The sequence below is a fragment of the Lithohypha guttulata genome, assembly GCF_036872675.1.
Source record: "Lithohypha guttulata strain CCFEE 5908 chromosome Unknown scaffold_3, whole genome shotgun sequence".
NCBI classification, from domain to species: domain Eukaryota; kingdom Fungi; phylum Ascomycota; class Eurotiomycetes; order Chaetothyriales; family Trichomeriaceae; genus Lithohypha; species Lithohypha guttulata.
In genome coordinates this window covers 2,660,171-2,678,633 of record NW_027042752.1, presented here as the reverse complement: position 1 = coordinate 2,678,633, position 18,463 = coordinate 2,660,171, and the positions used below count along the sequence as shown (strand labels likewise).

Here is an 18,463-nt window from a genome sequence, read left to right as displayed (position 1 = left end):
CGTGTCAGGGACGACGCGTCTCAAGGTATCCACCAGCTGAATGCCTCAGGCATTAATGATACGAGAGTCACTTGTCCTCATATTTGCTACAGTAGTCCTTCAGAACACCATTGATGCAGCTACCCCCACACCTCATTCATGACTTCTAAAGGTCTGTTCATGGTCCGTCGAGTGTCACCTCTTCGGAGACCATGGCTGTTCCCGGAGAACAATGGTGAGCTCTTTGCGGCAGAATACCATACAAGGCAGCAATAATGGCAGGTTCTCAAATATTTCACAAGCACAATGAGTGATTCGATGATTCTAATGCCACTGTGTTTAATGTAATGTTTATGCAATACGTTGTCGTCGGCAGCTGTGCCAGAATTTCTCAACTACTATCTTCTAAGAACCACGAAATGTTTATACTTCAAGCTGTTGCAGTGTGCAGGCATACATTTTCACACCTCAATCCTCCACCGTCAACCCGAGAACTGCATCTGCGAAGCCCTGGACAAAGATCTGTACGAGCATCGTGACCAGTAAAACCATTGACGCGATAAATACGGTGTTCGCGTAGCCAGCTCGCCCGACTGGACCTTCCTAGTGATCGTGTTGGACGTGTTGGTGCGGTAGGGGCTCGTCGGGTGTGCTCTGCAGACCAACCTACGGACCGCCGTTTACACCTCTGCTCGGCAAAGCAGGTACACCAGTTGGGTTCTCATCGTCGTCATCGTCCAAGTTTTCCGGGTGGCTGGTCTTCCGTTAGCACACACGCTCCCACACAAAAGCTCCAGATTGTACTCACCCAAGCATATCCTTTACATTCCTCATCTCGTAGTGTTTCTTCCGCCTCTCCTCGAATTCTCGATGCTGTTCTTCCTCTTCAGTCGTAGGCATACCCGGTAGACCCCCGTCCGCAACATTTACGTGTTTCTCCTTCGAAGCTTCGCGACTAAGGCTACCTTGCCGGACAATCCGATCAGTGTCCATGCTTGCGCCTGCTGTTTCGTCTTCGGGCTCACCGAGGCTCATATCGGGGATATCGCTCTCGCGTGGTTTCTTGCCGGGTTTGTTCTTGGCCATTTCGACTTCGTCTACATTGACATATCTAGGGTCAATGGAGACGTCTTCTTCTTCCTCGTCCTCTTGCATGGCGTTGTTGCCATATTCGAATGGAGTCTTCGGTTCGGTGATTTTCATGCGACCGCCTGCTTCTTGCTCCGCGAGGTAAAGATTCGCCTCGTCCCACTTCAGTCTATGGGCATCCGACTCGCTGTCCCCGCCACTGAGTCCTGCAGCGCTCGAATGCCGTCGCGAAGTACTTGAACGCCTGGCTGCAGAAGAACTGCGTCGGTGACCGGCATTCTGTAGAGTATTCTGGATAGTGAGGTCTTTGGCTTCTTGCGGATCGAGAGGTACTGAAGGTGGTGTAGGGGCAACTTCTTTCGTGGGCGATTGATCTCCTGGACCAGAAAACGACGGGTTCTTCAATATGCCTGTATTGTTTAGCACAGTGAATAGATTAAACAAAGCGGGGTTGTCGCACCTTTTGGTCGGACATTGGAGTGGTTTGGTTCGTGTATAGGAGGTGGCTGGGATTCTTCAACAGGCATGTTGTAGTGTTTGCTTTGTTCTCGGTCGGTGAATATACACAGGTGGGCAGTGTGAGTGCACGATCGAGATAGTGAAGATGTCGCAACGAATGTGACGTGAGAATTCTCGAGATAGCACCCGGAACAAAGTCGGCAAAGTGGATTGGATAAACAATTACTTCACTGCTAAATGGACGAATGAAAGACAAACAATATTGGTTTCTAGCTGTACGAGTATGTGGTCGTGCTGCAGTGTAAATGATAAAGGGAAATCGAGTCGCTGGCACCACACAACTGGATCTGCCTTCCTTTTTGGAGAAGATATCGTTTCGTCACAGTTTCGTTCTGCGTCTGACCTTTTGATTTACTTGCTATAGTTGCCGAGAGCATATCAGGTGGAGCAGGAACGATCTATCCGCAAGTCACATACGTGCCGATGTTTCAAGTTGAATTCTCTATGATGCTTCGAGCCTCGTTTCGAACAGAATCTACAATCCTTCGACTTCAAATGCCTCTGAATTGGCGATCAAGGACTGAGACCAACGCTCTGGCTGTCGACAATAGTCCATAGAGCGGATTCAATTTTTCAAGTATTTTTCTTTGTAATACCGTACTGTGGGCATCCTTGTTTATTGACGTCATTCTCAAAGCGTCAGTCGCTGTTGCCATGTGCTCCGATGGCCGCCTAACCTGATGCACGGATATACACCACGAGGTTGGATATCTACACATGGCGAACTTCTTACCGTCAATTGATCGACTATACATCACAGGGAGCATAGTTCTTTACCACGAGTCAGCTGTTATGACACAGAAGTGCCAATCTTGCAGGTCTGTCCTTAACCTAGAGAATCATGATCATGTGCTTGTGTCTATGCTCGAATATTCCAGCTCTCACTACTGGCTGTTAGTCGGGCTTCATTCTGTCAAGAACGTCCTCTCTAGTGTCGCACAAACTATTATCCATTATTGATCAATACTGCAGTTGTTTAAAAACAACCGCTTGTCACATTGCGAACTAGCTTCAAAGGCTCTCTGTGGTATCACTGTCCCCTCCTTTATTTCGTCACCTCAAACGCCAATATTGGTACCAAGATGCGCCAGTAAGCCTCACTATATATCTAGGCCATGGCGTAGATATATCTTCGTTGAGACTTCTACTAGATGCCCACAAACGTCCTCAAAATCAGATGACCTCACCCAAATCTTATATGTCGAAACACAATTTCATCGAATGGAAAGCCGTTGCCCGTTTCTCTCTCTCATCTTTTGCTGAGCAACTTCGTCTCGATTTGCAGCTGCCAGCTGCATCCAATGTAGCGCCAAGCACAGTGCCTGCTTGTTGTCATTGTTGCGGACTGTTTTTTGCCACATCATCTCGTCCTTGAAAATATCTGCAGTAGTGGATAGTGGCATTGTCACTACTGGGAGCATGCCAGGATGCATAAGGTACAGCAATGCCAACTCCCTTTGAGCTGCAGCATTACCTTCCCTTGCAGCGATCTTCCAGTACTCTGCTGCTTTCGCCAATACCTGCTCGTTCTCTGGAGCAGAGACCCGCTCAATTGCATCTGCCGCAACGACCTGGTCTGCGACATCAACCATGCTACCACACAACTCTTTCTTATATTCTAGCGCCGACATACCGAGATTCATGAACGCCTTGCCAGCCGCTGTTTTATCGAGCATCTCTGCTGGTGCGAAAGCAGCAATGAATTGAAGATCTCGAAAGATTGTCAGTGGCTTGAGCGTGGCCAACACACATTTCATGAACGCGATAATCCGTCCCTCTGACGGTTTTACACTTTCGGTTAGTGAGGGTTCATTTGTTGCTGTCAAAAGTTCTTCCACCTCATCCTGTTTGTCAGTATCCAGGCTTCTCCGTCGAACCTTGCGATCTTCCTTGACCTCGCGTTTTTGAGAGGAATTTGCGTTAAGCTGATTAGTCGACAAGGCGTGAAAATCTACACACGCCTGCAATTTGCTGATGGGGTCGATTTGCTTGCTGAGTCGAATCAAGATGTCTTCTATTGCGAGTCGAAAGTCGACGTCCTCGTCAATATAGCCACTATCACTAGTTTGATTTGAATCCCAGTTTGTGCTATCGATAAGTGACGCATCAGTAGTGCTCTGTCTGCGTTTCGGCGTCGCAGTCGAAGATTTCTCAGATACAAAAAGCGAATTGGTTGCCAGCCGCCTCTTACATCGTGCTTCTATCGACGGCGTCAGTTGTACATCGCCAATCCACTTGTCAGTCTCACAACCCCAACTCCATACAAGGCTTCCAAGATCAGACAACAACAAACAAATTAAACCTTTTCGTAGCTTATCGCGGAACTTTTTCTTTTCCTTCAGCGAGAAAGCTGGTCTAGCACCAAAGTCCGGTAATCTACCGTAGAGCATCGAGGGAGGACGCGAGTATACCGAAGCTGAGGTTACTGACTGAGAAGGTGTAAATATTTCACTTGTGGTAGTATTTGCAGATGAGTTCCTGCCGTGAGATCCGATCGAAGAAGCCAGCCCTGGGGTCAGTAATCGTGGATCCAATCTCTGTTGAAATAGTCCATAGACAGAACCCCTTCTGATGGAGCTTCGCTCGTCAGACATGATCGATCTCGCGTCGCTATCGGATGACCGCATTGGAGACCTCGAGACAGGAAATGTTGCTGATAGACTATCGCTGTACACGCTGGCTGGTCGTAGACTGGCAGGAGCGCTGTTGATATTGACAGTCTGGATATCGTAAGAAAGGCGCTCACGGTTGAAAAGTTCACTCGACCAGAGCTCGGGACTTTGAATCATTGTCTCTCCGGTCAAACGTTTGGTAACGAGCTGAATTTCCATGCAGAAGCGGTGCAAGCGTTCCTCGCCGATGCAAAAGTTATCGATACTGTACTGCTGTAACCAATTGTTAATGCTATCGATTTGCTCATCTGCTAGCTTTCTTGGCCCGCCATGCTCTGTAGGAGCTTTTAGGAGTTTCATGATGTCAGTTTGTGATCCCTCGAAGATAGACGATCGTGACGATTGGCTAGTGGAAGGCCTTGCTTGATCTCTAGAAGACCGGGACAAATTGGTCATGGTCGATATGGCCATATTGCTTAGAGCTGAGGTTATGTTTCGTGCATCCTGGTAGGGCTCTGAATTGACGACTTGAGAAGTATACCAGAGCTTGAGGCGCAACCCCTCCAGAGTTGACATGAAGGCCTTGACTTGTTTCTTGAGGCTCTGGTAGGAAGTCTCATAGAGACCCAACTGGTCCTCTAGTGAAGCGCAGACGTTCATTGCTTCTTCCCGAGAGGCGGCCAAGTGCTGCAGCGGCTCGAATAGTATAAAAGTGTCATTGGTGGCATCGTTCCCAAAGGAAAAGCGCTGTTGAAGACGTGTCAAATTTGTCAGGGCCTTTTTCCAGTACACTGAATCGACTGTACGCATCTCTGCCTGGCTTTTGTCGATCTGGTCCTGAAAAAGTTCGGTCAAGCTGCTGGTCTCGGACCATCGAGTGAGGGAGGATGCCCCATCGTCGTTAGTGTGTGCTTCGAGGGAGCTCGCACAGAGACGCAGGGCGGCTTGCTGTGCTAAGGGCATGCGACGACTCTCAAACAGCTTGATAAATGGTTTCACTGGTTGTAATATGGGTGAGGCGTGCACACGACCATCATAGGCAATAGCGAAATCTGTCCACGTTTCTGAGCAGGGATGGATGTCTTTGGCCGATATTCCTGGCTCTATCAATAATTGAAGCTGCCTTTTGAGTATGTCGAAGCGTGTCGTAGGCCTGGAGTAGGTGCTGCGGAAGGCGTTGCCAATTTCCCGTAGGACTGGATCTGAGGTATCGGAGGGATGAAGTGTCTGGGGCGACAAGATCTCCAACACTTTTATAACTTCCGAGGCTGACACAACAAGCATATCGACCGTAGCTGCAGTACTTGTGGCCGGAGAAGGCTCGGGGCCTGCTTCGTATGGAGTTGGTGCCGGCAGACCTTCCAGCATACTTATCATGTCCTCAATGATGTTGCGAATATTAGTATCTTGGTCAGTGCTTGCTCATGTTAGTGCAAACACACTACAGCACAGTAGCAGACTTACGTGGGATTCAAGTGATTATCGAATTTGAAAAGGAACCTGTTGTAAATAGGCGCGAGAATATGGTCCCGTGCTCTTTTACTGACGTGCATTTGAAGCAGCATGTTTTCGTTCTCGGGATACATGATAGCAGTTCTGAGAAAGTGGCCAAGATACCACTCCCGGAAGAAGTGGTTTCTAAAGAAGCCTTGATGGTCTTGTGAAGAGAGCTTTCCCAGAATTGCTTGTGCGAGTGCGAGCGCACCCGAAGGATAGCAACCTGACCTGCAGTCGATCAAAGTCCAATAGAGCTCAAGAACTGCGTCATCAAAGAACTTCCTTGCTTGCTCAGTCTTAAGTGGATTGTAGCCTGGCTGTCCTCTTTGGATTGGAGTATCGTTCAGAAGAAATGCCCCCTTTTGCAAAATGTCCATCAAAAACAACTCCATACGAAGTTTCGCAGGCCAATCTTGAGTAATAGAGAAAGCATCGAGCGCTTGACCACAAAGAGCAATGTAGCTATCGACCCCATTTTGGAACAGTTCGGCGCAAGTAGTAGACCAGGTATAGAGTCGCAATCTGCTTTCGGAGGACTCGGGACGAACATCGTGGCTGTAGAGGTTATGAATAAGGAACGACAATGGATTCTCACGTTCAAAGGACGTGGCGTAATCTTCTAATTTTTTGGAGTATTCTTGCAATTGTCTGCGACGTTGTGAGCCCGAGCGGTTGCTGTCCTGTGAAAAAGATTTCAGGACCACATCGGAAAATTGCCATCTAGGGCTACTCGTCAGGGTTGCAACCTGAGAGCGTGGAAGGTTACTTAGCCGGTCAATCAGGAATCGTGGATTGCAGCGGAGATTCGAGAGCAGTTCCAATAGATCCTTTTGAGCTTCGACAGGGAGCTGGTCAAAAAATGGTTGGGGTGTAGTCGTCTGTGGTTCGTTTGTATCTGATGACTGGACCGTGTCGAGATTATTGAGGTCATTATTCCAGTGCGAGATGCAGACATCAACCAGATCTTGAGCATGACTGAAGACCTGGGCGAATGCCCTGGTATCTTGATGTTTGGATATCTCCACCAGACCATCTTGTACCCACGAGCTCGTTCTCCGGAGTCGAGCAGACAGAGCTATAGACTTTTGCAGGACTCTTTTCCGTGCAGATAGGTATCGCTTCCGGCGTTGGTGATGTTGTTGCAATTGGACTTGTGCAGCGAAGTCATAAAATTGTGTCCGTGCACGTTTAGGCGGTCGTCCCTGACCGTAGCTTTCCTCTCGCTGAAGTCGTGGTCGCTGAGGCTGTATTATGGGACTTTGAAGTACCACATCTGAGCACGAATCATTACTGGGCTCGCCAGCCTGCACTATCCAACCTCCACTCAACCTGTGATCCGGAGAGTAACGATCCTCGCGTAGTCCACGGCTGGACATCGTCGTCGTCGTTTCGGCGGGTACATGTTGGTGTGCATCGGAGGACTCGATCAATTCTGGACAAGCAAAAAGTCAGCTGGCGATGCAATAGACTCGGAGTAGGCAACATCAACTCAATGCGGGACAAAGTCCTGCCAGTGGAAGAGCTAACTGTACCGTTGGTTGCCAGAAGGTGCGCAGATATACCGTACTGTTCATGCGTCATGCGAGAGTTCTCATTGTGAGACCAAGAAATGTGTTCAAGACCAGCTTGGAAGTGCCAGTCTGATGAAGCTGACCGTAAAGCGACTTGCGCTTTCCAAGCACTCGGTACCTCAACAATTCCGTGCCTGCACAGAATACCTTGGAAACAGGATGGCTCGTGATCGGAGGTCAATATCGCCGTCGCTTTGCGCCGAAGCCCCACAGCGAACCCCAAGCCGTCAATCTTCAGAACTGTTCAGCAGGGTTGATATGGTAATTTCTGCCAATAGCAATGTGTGTGCGTCTGTGACAGTGACTGGGAGGCCGACTCGCGGTCAGGTGGGGGACGGCTGTCCTTTTCTGGTCCAAGCTTGATTTATGGCTGGCGTGAGGAAGGAGCAAGCAATCTAGCAGATCCAATCGGTTCAGCAATTGAACCAGGTGTTTTGTAATGGTAGGGAAACGGTATTGCGATATTTCTCGGTCAGCACACTTGCTTGCAGCAGGGACCTCATAATAATGGCTACGGGTGGCGCAAGACGTGGCAGCATGGATGAAATAGCAATGGAGCGCAGACGCGTATGGCTCCCAACGACTCACTCGCCTTGCAAAGACTAGAACTGACTGGCAGCTATGAGACACGAGGACAGATTACTTGCAGCGAGAACTGCTTGACGAAAAGTATTGCCAACGAATGCAGCCACCTAAGCCGTTGATGCATTAGCTTTGGCCTCGACTCACCAATCGCGGCATTGCACAACACAGGCTCTTGCGTCGTTCTGATCATTTGTTTACTGCTGACCTACCATGGCACGGTCGCCATCCTGCTCACCCTCCAAATTGCCGCTGGTGTCGTCCCGGCCCGGCATATGGAGGTAGGCTAAGCCGTTGTATCGACCGCCACTTCCTCTGCTTGCTCAGATTCCGTGCGACGTGAGCCTTCTTCTCCTTCTTCAGACCTTCTAGCCATTCCAGCTGACGTTTCGACTGAGCTGAACTATGTTTCACATTGCGCGCATTTCACTTCACGCTCTACACAAGCTGGTGGCGTCATCACCTGTCCTCAGCGTCGAGGTTTCTCACGCATGACGACCTTGATTAGTTGCTTATGCTGAGGCAGGTGAGCCCAAAAGCCAAGCCAGAACGAGGAACACGGAGAACGTTTGGGTCGATTCGCGGCAGAAGATCCAGCGTGCTAGAAGTCAACCCGGATTATTGTCCAGTGCTTTGTAGAACCTAAAGTACTCTATGCGCAAGGTGAAGTATCAGTCCTGCAGACTTGTGTACCGGCGAATATGCCACGTCAAAGAAAACACCATGGTGGAGAGGCATATAATAAATCGTGGCCGTGGCTGCTTCTCCAGGCGAACCTGCTATATTAGGTGCCGCTGCAGTTACCTCTGTTCAATTTTAATCACGCGCCAGGATCTCGGCAGCTTGAGTTAGGACCATCTACGGCCTCGTCATTGTTCACTACTGCATGCAAGAACACTCAGTTGCGGCCAACATTGTCCCCGGCAGCCGGAAGTGATGTGCTGGCAGTCTCGATGCATATTGAAGTACTACGGAAAGACCCTTCCTTCCAGTCCCAGAGCCGCGTGCTCCACTGACCCCAATCCTGATCTGCTCGTCCCACCAACGTTCTCTCTTCTTTGAAACTCGCCTTCCTCTCTCCTACCTATACATCGGTAGTGGTTCGACTATATCTACCTTGTACAATATCTGAAGAGGTATTACTCGATCAGATGACATGTCGCCCACGCACAAGTGTCATACAGCAGTTATACTTCTTCACCGCTCCTATGCAACTTGATCAATAATGGTGAAATAAGCTCAGAAGCGTCCTGCAAGACACTACAAATATCTTAACTTATCGTCATCAGCAACGTGGTTTTACCCGATTAAGTTCTGTACACAATATGCCGCATCCGCGACGTGTGAGCTGCCAACTGGAGCATGAGTTGTTGTTCTTTGAGAAGTTGTTGTTCATACAACGCATGCATCCACATCCTAGACATGCATGACGGCAGCTCCGTGCATGGAGTGTTTTCAAGCATCGTTGCCTGAAGAGCACGGCAGGGCCACACTATACACCAAAAAGACAAGTAAGCCAAATTCGTTCTCCAATCTCACTATTACAGGACCGGAAGAGCTGTGGGTTATACAAATCATAGATTCTCTATTCTCCTATGTGTAGGTTTCTTACGGCTCATGCATGCAATAATACAAGGCTTAGCGGCAGTACTTTCTCCTCGCTTAGCTGTTCTCGGTCGCCCTTATTCAGAAGGTCCTACCTGAAGGTTGGCCTTGCGTATGCAAAACTTCGAACCTTTCAATGAGACGTACTCGGCGACTTTGTCCAAGGTTGAACGGTTTGCACGAAGCCGTCGGCAAGATACGCTCTAGAGTGGTTGGACGTCAAGGGCATCTCATTGCCAATACCACAGCACAGCTGCTCAAGTGTGACACAAACCTTCAAACACGAACTCTCAGCCGTGCAGGCGTCGTTTGAGATACTTTCAAGGTCACCTCGTGCTGCATCAAGAGTCGCATTGACCAGCTCCAAATACATCCACGTGATTGCGTGGCATGGCCATGGAGCGATATCCATTCATCAGGGCTACGTCAAAAATCGTCAGAAATGCTATCAGATGCTATGCGATGATCCAATTCAGTAGCAAAGGCATACCTCATGGAACACAGATGTGAGTTACAACAGCTAAGCCACAAATCGACATTGCATTTACCCCGTCTTCTCCCTCATGCATATTTTCCTCCGAGTCCAATTAACCCCTAGGACCGCCTTTTATTCTCCCAGCAGACGTGATCTTCATCAGCCTCGCAAAGGCACATTATACCACGATGTGCAATTGTCGGTTGAGCTAAGTTAGCGTGTGCGTCAATATAGCTGCCGTCCTATCCCTGCCAACGCAGTTTTACTCTTTGTCAAGATGGTCCTACATACACACCTGAGCACATCATGAAGAACTGTTGATAAGCGGAGTAAAAATTGCATTTATACAATTCTCGAAGAGCTTCTGCTGCTGCTGCGTATATCTCGAACTAACCACAGGCAGGGAGTATATTACCACAATTCTCCGACTTGTACTGTACAAAAGTTCGTCATGGTTAATCTTACAGTCGCCCACCGCTTGTCACGATAAAGGCAACCCTCATCACCGTCTTCTCCTCCTTTTGTCATCACTATCATCCTCCTCCTCCTCTTCAACACCCAATTCTCTATTACTTTCCCGCCTCAAAGCCTCCAACTCCGCCTTTCTCCGCGCCAGCGCTCTCTCATTCGCAGCTTTCTGATTCTCTTTCGCCCTCTGCTCAGGCGTCGATCCAAACAGAGTCATTTTCTGAGAACTGCTCTTGATTTCGTCCCATCTTTTCTTAATGCTGTCTACGCCTTTATCTATTGCTGAGATGTTCGGCTGTGGTTCGGCGGATTGTGATGGTGTCGGTTGTTCTGTAGGGACGGTGCGGCCCGTGGTTTCGATGACGCGACTTCTTTCTCTGAGGAAGGGTTTGGGTTGTGGTTTTGAGCTGGTGGCTCCGGCCGGACCGTCGACGTTAGGGCCAGGATGGGCTGATTGAGGCGTATGTCCACCGACGGGTGGAATACCGACGAGTCTGCGGAAGGGGTTTGAGGCGAGGAGTTTTGCGGTGGCCAGACCGCATGCTGAAGAGGCGACGAAGTAGGCCTGGACTGCACCTGGCTGCCAGACCATGAAGACAAATGACAAACACGGTAGGAAGTATGACATGATGTTCATCATGTGCGGATTTGCCAGACCTCCCGCGGCGGCAGCAGAGGAACTGCTAGGCATGTTGACTTTGGTGTTGGTTCTCATAGTGATGAAGATCAGACCACTAGAGACGGCAGGTAATATGAAGTAGGGGTCACTAAAGGTCAGATCATTCAACCATAGCCAGGACTCCGTCACGAAGCCAGGCACCGGCAGCGTAGCGCAATTACGAAGTGTTCGCCATGCGCCGAAACCAAACATCAGCTGTATGGCGAGAGGGTATATCAACTTGCTGAACTTGATTCCCGCATCCGAGTAAATAGCACGCTGTTCCATCATGTACTGTTGCATCTTCATCTGGTCTCTTTGCATCGCCGCCAGTTTGTACTTGGCCTTGATCGGCTCAGTCACAGCACTCACTTCGCGCATCTTCGCGGACATATCGGCGGACTGTATCAGGAATGGCAGCATAGTCGCTCGCAGGGTGAAACCAAGTGCTACGATCGCAGCGGTCCAGGATAGACCACCCCAAATGTGTAGGTGCTCCAGAACCCATTCCATAGTCGAAGTTGGGCCCCAACCAAAGTCCAGACCACATACTTCACGGAGGTAGCCTATTCTCTCCGGGATGTCTTCGAGAGCCACTACCACGGGCTCGGTCCCATGAGGCTCTAGTAGGCCCTGTTGGGCGTTTTCAATTATTTGAGGCTCGAAATTGTTCGGAGGATGCGATTCGAAGGAAATTTCTGCGGAGGTGTTGTTGGCTTTGATTGTACGGACTTGATCAAGGTCCGAAGGTGTTGTTATTTGAACATCGGAATGAGGTATATCCGCCGGCTTTGAGGAAGGCCATAACGAGAAGCCTCTGGTCTGCTGTATAGATCTGCTGGGAAAGGCTCGTATGGACGAGTGATGTATCCTTGATGACGGTCTCGAGGTGAGGAGTGATTGTGCCGAATACTAGTACGATCAGCCATGGCTGTAGTTCAGACCAAAGTTACTCCTTACATGCCGTATTTGCGTGGGCTTTACATGCAACCTGCTGTTCTGCAATATACGCGATGCTTGCCGCAGACTGTTTTGAGAGGCCATTGATTAGCCTGATGACTTCCACCTCGATGCGCTCGAGCTTGAATCATGCCCAAATAATTGTCCAGAGACAGGCGACATAAGCAGGTTTGCCGAACAGCCTCGTCTCGGCCAATCGGAGTAGGTTCTACGTAAAGCATGAACGAAGTTGCAGTGCATGGATACACCTTGCGATCTCAAGCGGTGATTATGACAGCCGAAGGACGTCGAATAGTGTAGATCTAATGGAGGCGTGTACCATCAGCCTCCAGGCACATGGCAAACGTTCTATGCTATAACCCTTCCCATCGCAAGCAATGGACAAAACCCAGCCTGGAGACCGTCACGCCAAACGCCGACCATATCTGGTTTAAGTATACTTCTGCACCAGAGCCCCTCCACGCTTGAGCTCAGCAACATCTCCCAGTATCTGTGACTGGTCTTTGAATTCCCTCGTAGGAAAAGTGGTCTGTAAGACAAAATCGCGACCAGAAGTCTCGTGCCTTCGTGCATAGTCGTAGACGTCCCCTATGGTCTGGTCCGTGTTGAACCGAGCAGTCATTCGAGTGCCAGTACCTAAGCTGATTCGTAATGTCAAGATTGGCTTTGATTCGTCGACCTGATTCGTTTGGGTTTGAGTGGTAGTACTGGATGCAGCTGCCGGAGTGGTCTGTGTAAATGAGCCTGGCATTGGAGCAGAAGATGAGGTTGCTGGAGTAGGGCTGCCCAGTCTTTGTCCCTGACCTTCGAAGGCTCTGTACTGCTTCTTTGCCTTTACATACTTTTCCTCGTGGGGGACGACCTGAACGTCAACCTCCTGGCCGGGTGCGACATTCATGATGTGTAAAGGAGCTCTGCCACTTCGTATCTGACTTAATACATTGGCGTTGGCAGGGTCGTCGAATCTGAACAAGTCACCATCATCAATACTAAAGCCATCCTGCCAGAAGTGAAGGCTCCGCTTGACTCTCGCTGTAGATTGTTCTTCCGCCTCTCCTTGGATCTCCTGCGAAGGTGTGTCATCCCCGCCTAGAGTCCGAGCATTGCCTGTGAAGAACGACTTCTTCTTGGGTTCATCCTCCACGAGGTCTTTGCCTCCTTTCCGTGCTTTGTCAATGATCTTCTTCTTTAAGTCCTCCGAGTCTCGACCAGGGTTCTTCACGGCCAATCCGGATTTGTCACCTCCAGCATACATATCTTGGTTGTCGTCGTCTGAGTCGGAGTCTTTTCTGGCACTTGATGTGAAATCACCTAACGTGGCGAATCGTTTCGATGGTGCAGGCGCAGGTCTAGGCTTAGTGGCTGAGCTCGAAGAGGCAGGGACAGCAGGGACAGGTTGACTTGTAGAAAGACCATCACCTAAACGATAGCTTCCACTCGCATCCTGTGTCGGTGGTTGTGGTATGTCTTCTGGTTCATCGCCTAACTCCATCTCAGGTTCAGCATCTGAATCATTGCCTCCTGTATAGTGGTCTTCCATAGCTGCTTCCAAGTTCCACTCGAAAGCCTCTAATCGCTGACGAGCCTATAGAAGTTAGTGTTGATTGAATACGCAGCATATGCCAACGTACCTCTGTGACGTTGGCCCCAGTAATGTCACTATATTGAGCAATGAGTTCGTCCTCGCGAGACATCGTGAATGATGAGGTATCTTCGAAGAATTCTTCAAGATTTGTCGATGCGGTACAAAGTAGGAGATCTCAATGTTGCAGCAAATTGAACAGAGTGGCGTGCGTTACTTCGTTTGGCCAGGTTGTTCAGTCGTTGCTCGATTAATAAACAATCGATATTGCAGGCACGAGCTTTCGTCATTTCCAGCAGACGCCTACAAATTGCCGCTAAACACGTTCTCTTGGCAGGTACCGAACTGCCCCGCGTCCCCCAGCGCGGGAAAGAGCCACTCGGCACAATTAGTGCCGCGCGTGTTTTGGGAGTCAACAAGAAAAGTTACGGTGAGGCTGCAGTGAGCGCAGTCTGGCTTACTTTCCCACATCTCACATTATGACTTCGCTGAAGACCACCAGAACTGACTTTGAGTCAGTGTGGCCGTCATTAGTCAAGGACTTACAAGAGGCGGCCACCAAGTACAATGTGCCTGCGAATGCGCTCGATTGGTTCACCAAGGTATATTCAAGCATGTGAGTCGACGACCAAGCTCTTGCTAAGATGTTTTAGTCTCTTGAAGCCAACACTCCCGGTGGGAAACTGAACAGAGGTCTTTCTGTACCCGATACAGCTCTCCAGATCCTCAAACGACCTCTCTCTCCAGATGAAGTTCGTGATCTCTCCACGCTGGGATGGCTGATCGAGCTTCTGCAAGCCTTTTTCCTTGTCTCGGACGATATCATGGACTCTAGTGTCACTCGTAGAGGTCAGCCATGTTGGTATAGACAACCGAAAGTCGGCATGATCGCCATCAACGATGCTTTCATGCTCGAATCAGCCATCTACCTTATCCTCAAGAAGCACTTTCGCCGGCATCCGGCGTACATTGATTTTGTCGAACTGTTTCACGAAGTGACATGGCAGACTGAGCTCGGACAGTTATGCGACCTCATTACCGCTCCCGAAGACGATGTCAATCTAGACAACTTCAGCATGGACAAATACACTTTCATTGTCATATACAAAACCGCATACTATTCCTTCTACCTACCTGTGGCTTTAGCCTTGATGTATATGCAGCTTGCCACACCTCGCAATTTGCAACAAGCTGAGAGCATCCTCATCCCTATGGGCGAGTACTTTCAGATCCAGGACGATTACCTCGATGCATACGGCGATCCTGCTCATATAGGCAAAATCGGGACCGACATTAAGGACAACAAGTGCGGTTGGCTCGTCAATCAAGCTCTGCTGATAGCCAGCCCAGAACAGCGGAAACTGCTGGATGAAAATTACGGACAGAAGGACGATGCTAGAGAGGCGAAGGTAAAGCAGCTGTATAAAGAGCTCGAGCTCGAGTCTAGATATCAGGCATACGAGGAGAAGAGAGTATCAGAGATCCGCCAACTGATCGCAAACGTTGATGAGTCCGAAGGACTGAGGAAAGAGATTTTTGAAAGCTTCCTGGGCAAAATCTACAAACGAAGCAAATAGTGTATGAATCGATCGACTGAGGCATTGATACCATCTGCAGAGGTGTGCAACTATCTGATTTCTGTTGAGCACATCAAGGCCAGTGATAGTAGTCTATGCATTAAAATTGTTCATGTGATTTACCTTTCTGTCTCGATATCTCCAGACAAAGTGCATGCGGGGAATGTTATTGTGTGACTGCTCGCGAGTCGTTTGAGATGGGGAAAGATGACGCAGCTGGGTAAGTGCATGCACTAATAGCCAATCCCAAGCATGTAAATACGAAATTGTTCCTCGATCCGGAAAGGTTCATTTCAAGCTGCTCTTCGAAGGCTTCTACACTGAGGCTGTCTGTCTACCTCGTGGGTCAGGGAAGGGAGTTCATGCTAACCTGACCTGAGTGAAATCCATAGAAGTCCCAACATTCACGACCCAACCTCCTCCGAAATATTTGTGTAGGCAAATTAGCGAGCAAACCCTAAAACTGCTGGTGCGGCCGGCGCAACTGCTTGTGACCCCACCCAAAAGCACGCTGAGCTATTAGCATCGCTGCCAGTACCATGGATCAGCTCCCATCTGTCTGAGCTACCAACACATTTCCAAAATCAGAGGCAATAAGATCCGAGCCTGCTCGTAGTCGATCTAGTATTTATTGCTCTTTTCTTTGAGTTGCGTGTGTCAAATTTCAACAGTAATCGCACGGGACCTTCCCTGACCACCCTTGCTCAACAACAAAAACGACTTTGGAGTTTCTTTCCACCAACGTCCTCTCGCTGCCCTCCGTCGACGCGAAAGAAAGTCCTCGTCTTGTTCTGACTATACGCCGACAGAATGAATGGCAGTTCTCCCAGAAGGGAGATCAAGAACCACAAGCTCTTTGAGATCGCTACTGAGTATGCAAAACTACACGAGGCAGAAGATAGATCTGACCTTTGTCTAGGGTAGCGAACAGAGTCGGTGGTATCTACTCAGTGTTGAAATCCAAGGTTCGCCTAATTCTTACCTTCTCATCTTCCGAGACTGACATTTACAGGCTCCTGTGACCAGCCTCGAATATGGCGACCGATATACCCTCATCGGTCCTCTTAATAAGAATTCTGTAGGTGGAGAAGCCCAGCAAGGTTCCGTTAGCTGACACAAGCAGGCTGCTGTGGAAGTCGAAGAAATACAGCCAGAGCCAGGAGCCCTACTGGACACAATGAATGCTATGCGTGAACGAGGCATTGAGCTTATGTATGGACGATGGCTCATCGAGGGAGCTCCCCGAGTACTTCTCATCAATACAGGCACTGGCTACCGCTGGCTCGACGAATGGAAGGGTGATCTCTGGTCTAGTGCTGGAATTCCTTCGCCTGACGCGGACCATGAGACAAATGAGGCAATAGTTTTTGGTTATCTGGTTGCCTGGTTTCTCGGAGAAGTAGGGTCTACCTATCAGGGAGGAGAGAGATGCTAACTATGTCCAGTACATTTCACGCGACACAACGACCGCAGTAATAGCTCACTTCCATGAGTGGCTGGCTGGTGTTGCCCTACCTTTAACCAAAAAGCGACAAATGGACGTAACCACGATATTCACCACACACGCTACACTTCTCGGACGATACCTCTGCGCTGGCTCAGTCGATTTCTACAATAACCTCCAATACTTTGACGTGGATTCTGAGGCTGGCAAGCGAGGTATCTATCACAGATATTGCATAGAAAGAGCTGCTGCACATTCATGCGACGTCTTCACCACAGTCTCGCACATCACAGCTTATGAATCTGAGCACTTGCTGAAACGGAAACCCGACGGTGTTCTCCCTAACGGTCTCAACGTCAAAAAGTTCTCGGCCGTCCACGAGTTTCAAAATCTGCACACGATTCAGAAAGAGAAGATTCACGATTTCGTACGAGGTCATTTCTATGGCCACCTCGATTTTGATCTCGATAACACTCTCTACCTATTCACTGCTGGCCGATACGAATACCGAAATAAGGGAGTAGACATGTTCATCGAGTCCCTGGCACGTCTTAATCATCGCATGAAGGTTTCAGGCTCCAAGACAACTGTTGTGGCATTCATGATCATGCCTGCTCAGACAACTTCCCTGTCTGTCGATTCTCTGAAGGGTCAGGCTGTGACCAAAGCTCTCGCAGACACTGTCGGAAATATCGAAAGATCGGTCGGGAAAAAGTTGTTTGAACGTGCCGTGCACTGGAAAGATGGTGATGCTATGCCAGATGAGAAAGAGCTTATTACTGCCCAAGACAAGGTCCTGCTCCGCAGGAGGTTATTCGCTATGAAGAGACAACAGCTGCCTGCCATCGTCACCCACAACATGGTTAGCGACAGCGAAGACCCTGTCCTGAATCAATTGAGACGTGTGCAGCTATTCAACCAGTCTTCCGATCGAGTCAAAGTCATTTTCCATCCTGAGTTCCTGAACGCCAACAACCCAGTACTCTCACTAGACTACGACGACTTTGTGCGCGGTACTCATCTTGGAGTTTTCGCCTCCTACTACGAGCCATGGGGCTACACTCCAGCCGAATGCACGGTTATGGGTGTACCGTCGATCACGACCAATTTGTCAGGTTTTGGCTGCTATATGGAAGAGCTAATTGAGAACTCCTCGGATTACGGTATCTACATCGTTGATCGAAGGACAAAGGGTGTCGATGATTCTGTCAACCAACTCACTGATTACATGTTCGACTTTACCACAAAGAGTAGGAGACAACGTATCAACCAGCGAAATAGGACTGAACGACTAAGCGATCTGCTTGACTGGAAGAGGATGGGTATGGAGTACGTGAAGGCTCGGCAACTCGCTCTGCGAAGAGCTTACCCGCAATCCTTCGACGAGGAGGACGACTTTGATGGCGAGATTGGCGGTACCGACCAGAAGATCTCTCGGCCATTATCTGTGCCTGGGTCACCAAGGGATCGTAGTGGCATGATGACTCCGGGTGATTTTGCATCGTTGCAGGAAGGCAAGGAAGGCCTTAGTACGGAGGACTATATTTCCTGGAAGCTACCGTGAGTCTTGTCTCTTCCAACCATCTGAAATCAATACTAACAAAACTCTAGTGAAGAGGAAGATCCAGATGAGATTCCATTCCAGCTTACCCTCAAAAAGAAGGGTGACTCAGGTACCAGCTCTCCAGCCCCATTGATGGGCGCCAACGGTGCTTCGTGAGACAGAGGGTAGGCACATCAATTTTCAAAAAGCGGTACCCGGGAGCATTTACTGTCTCACTAAGCCGAATTGTAACAGAACGATCCATTTACTGGAAATGGGAGGTGGTAGCTGCAGGCTGCAAG

The 18,463-nt window shown here is 49.3% G+C and overlaps 6 protein-coding genes across 6 annotated transcripts; 2 read left to right on the top strand and 4 right to left on the bottom strand.

The window, feature by feature from the left end:
* Positions 1-645: 645 nt before the first annotated feature.
* LTR64_004763 (uncharacterized protein) lies at positions 646-1,595 on the bottom strand (the record flags this gene model as incomplete). Its single annotated transcript, XM_064899107.1, has 3 exons — positions 646-733; positions 788-1,478; positions 1,529-1,595. The coding sequence occupies 3 exons, from the start codon at positions 1,593-1,595 to the stop codon at positions 646-648; spliced, it is 846 nt and encodes a 281-aa protein (XP_064755064.1).
* Positions 1,596-2,801: 1,206 nt separating this feature from the next.
* LTR64_004762 (uncharacterized protein) lies at positions 2,802-7,072 on the bottom strand (the record flags this gene model as incomplete). Its single annotated transcript, XM_064899106.1, has 2 exons — positions 2,802-5,616; positions 5,664-7,072. The coding sequence occupies 2 exons, from the start codon at positions 7,070-7,072 to the stop codon at positions 2,802-2,804; spliced, it is 4,224 nt and encodes a 1,407-aa protein (XP_064755063.1).
* A 3,359-nt stretch (positions 7,073-10,431) lies between these two features.
* Positions 10,432-12,099, bottom strand: LTR64_004761 (uncharacterized protein; the record flags this gene model as incomplete). Its single annotated transcript, XM_064899105.1, has 2 exons — positions 10,432-11,967; positions 12,016-12,099. 2 exons carry the CDS (start codon positions 12,097-12,099, stop codon positions 10,432-10,434), a joined length of 1,620 nt encoding a protein of 539 aa, XP_064755062.1.
* Positions 12,100-12,445: 346 nt separating this feature from the next.
* Positions 12,446-13,709, bottom strand: SHP1 (protein phosphatase regulator; the record flags this gene model as incomplete). Its single annotated transcript, XM_064899104.1, has 2 exons — positions 12,446-13,600; positions 13,647-13,709. The coding sequence occupies 2 exons, from the start codon at positions 13,707-13,709 to the stop codon at positions 12,446-12,448; spliced, it is 1,218 nt and encodes a 405-aa protein (XP_064755061.1).
* A 367-nt stretch (positions 13,710-14,076) lies between these two features.
* ERG20 (Farnesyl pyrophosphate synthetase) lies at positions 14,077-15,174 on the top strand (the record flags this gene model as incomplete). The annotated part of the gene is made up of 2 exons (XM_064899103.1): positions 14,077-14,199; positions 14,251-15,174. 2 exons carry the CDS (start codon positions 14,077-14,079, stop codon positions 15,172-15,174), a joined length of 1,047 nt encoding a protein of 348 aa, XP_064755060.1.
* An 810-nt stretch (positions 15,175-15,984) lies between these two features.
* On the top strand, positions 15,985-18,338 carry GSY1 (glycogen synthase; the record flags this gene model as incomplete). Its single annotated transcript, XM_064899102.1, has 6 exons — positions 15,985-16,046; positions 16,094-16,139; positions 16,187-16,252; positions 16,298-16,573; positions 16,620-18,178; positions 18,230-18,338. 6 exons carry the CDS (start codon positions 15,985-15,987, stop codon positions 18,336-18,338), a joined length of 2,118 nt encoding a protein of 705 aa, XP_064755059.1.
* Between the last annotated feature and the right edge of the window lie 125 nt (positions 18,339-18,463).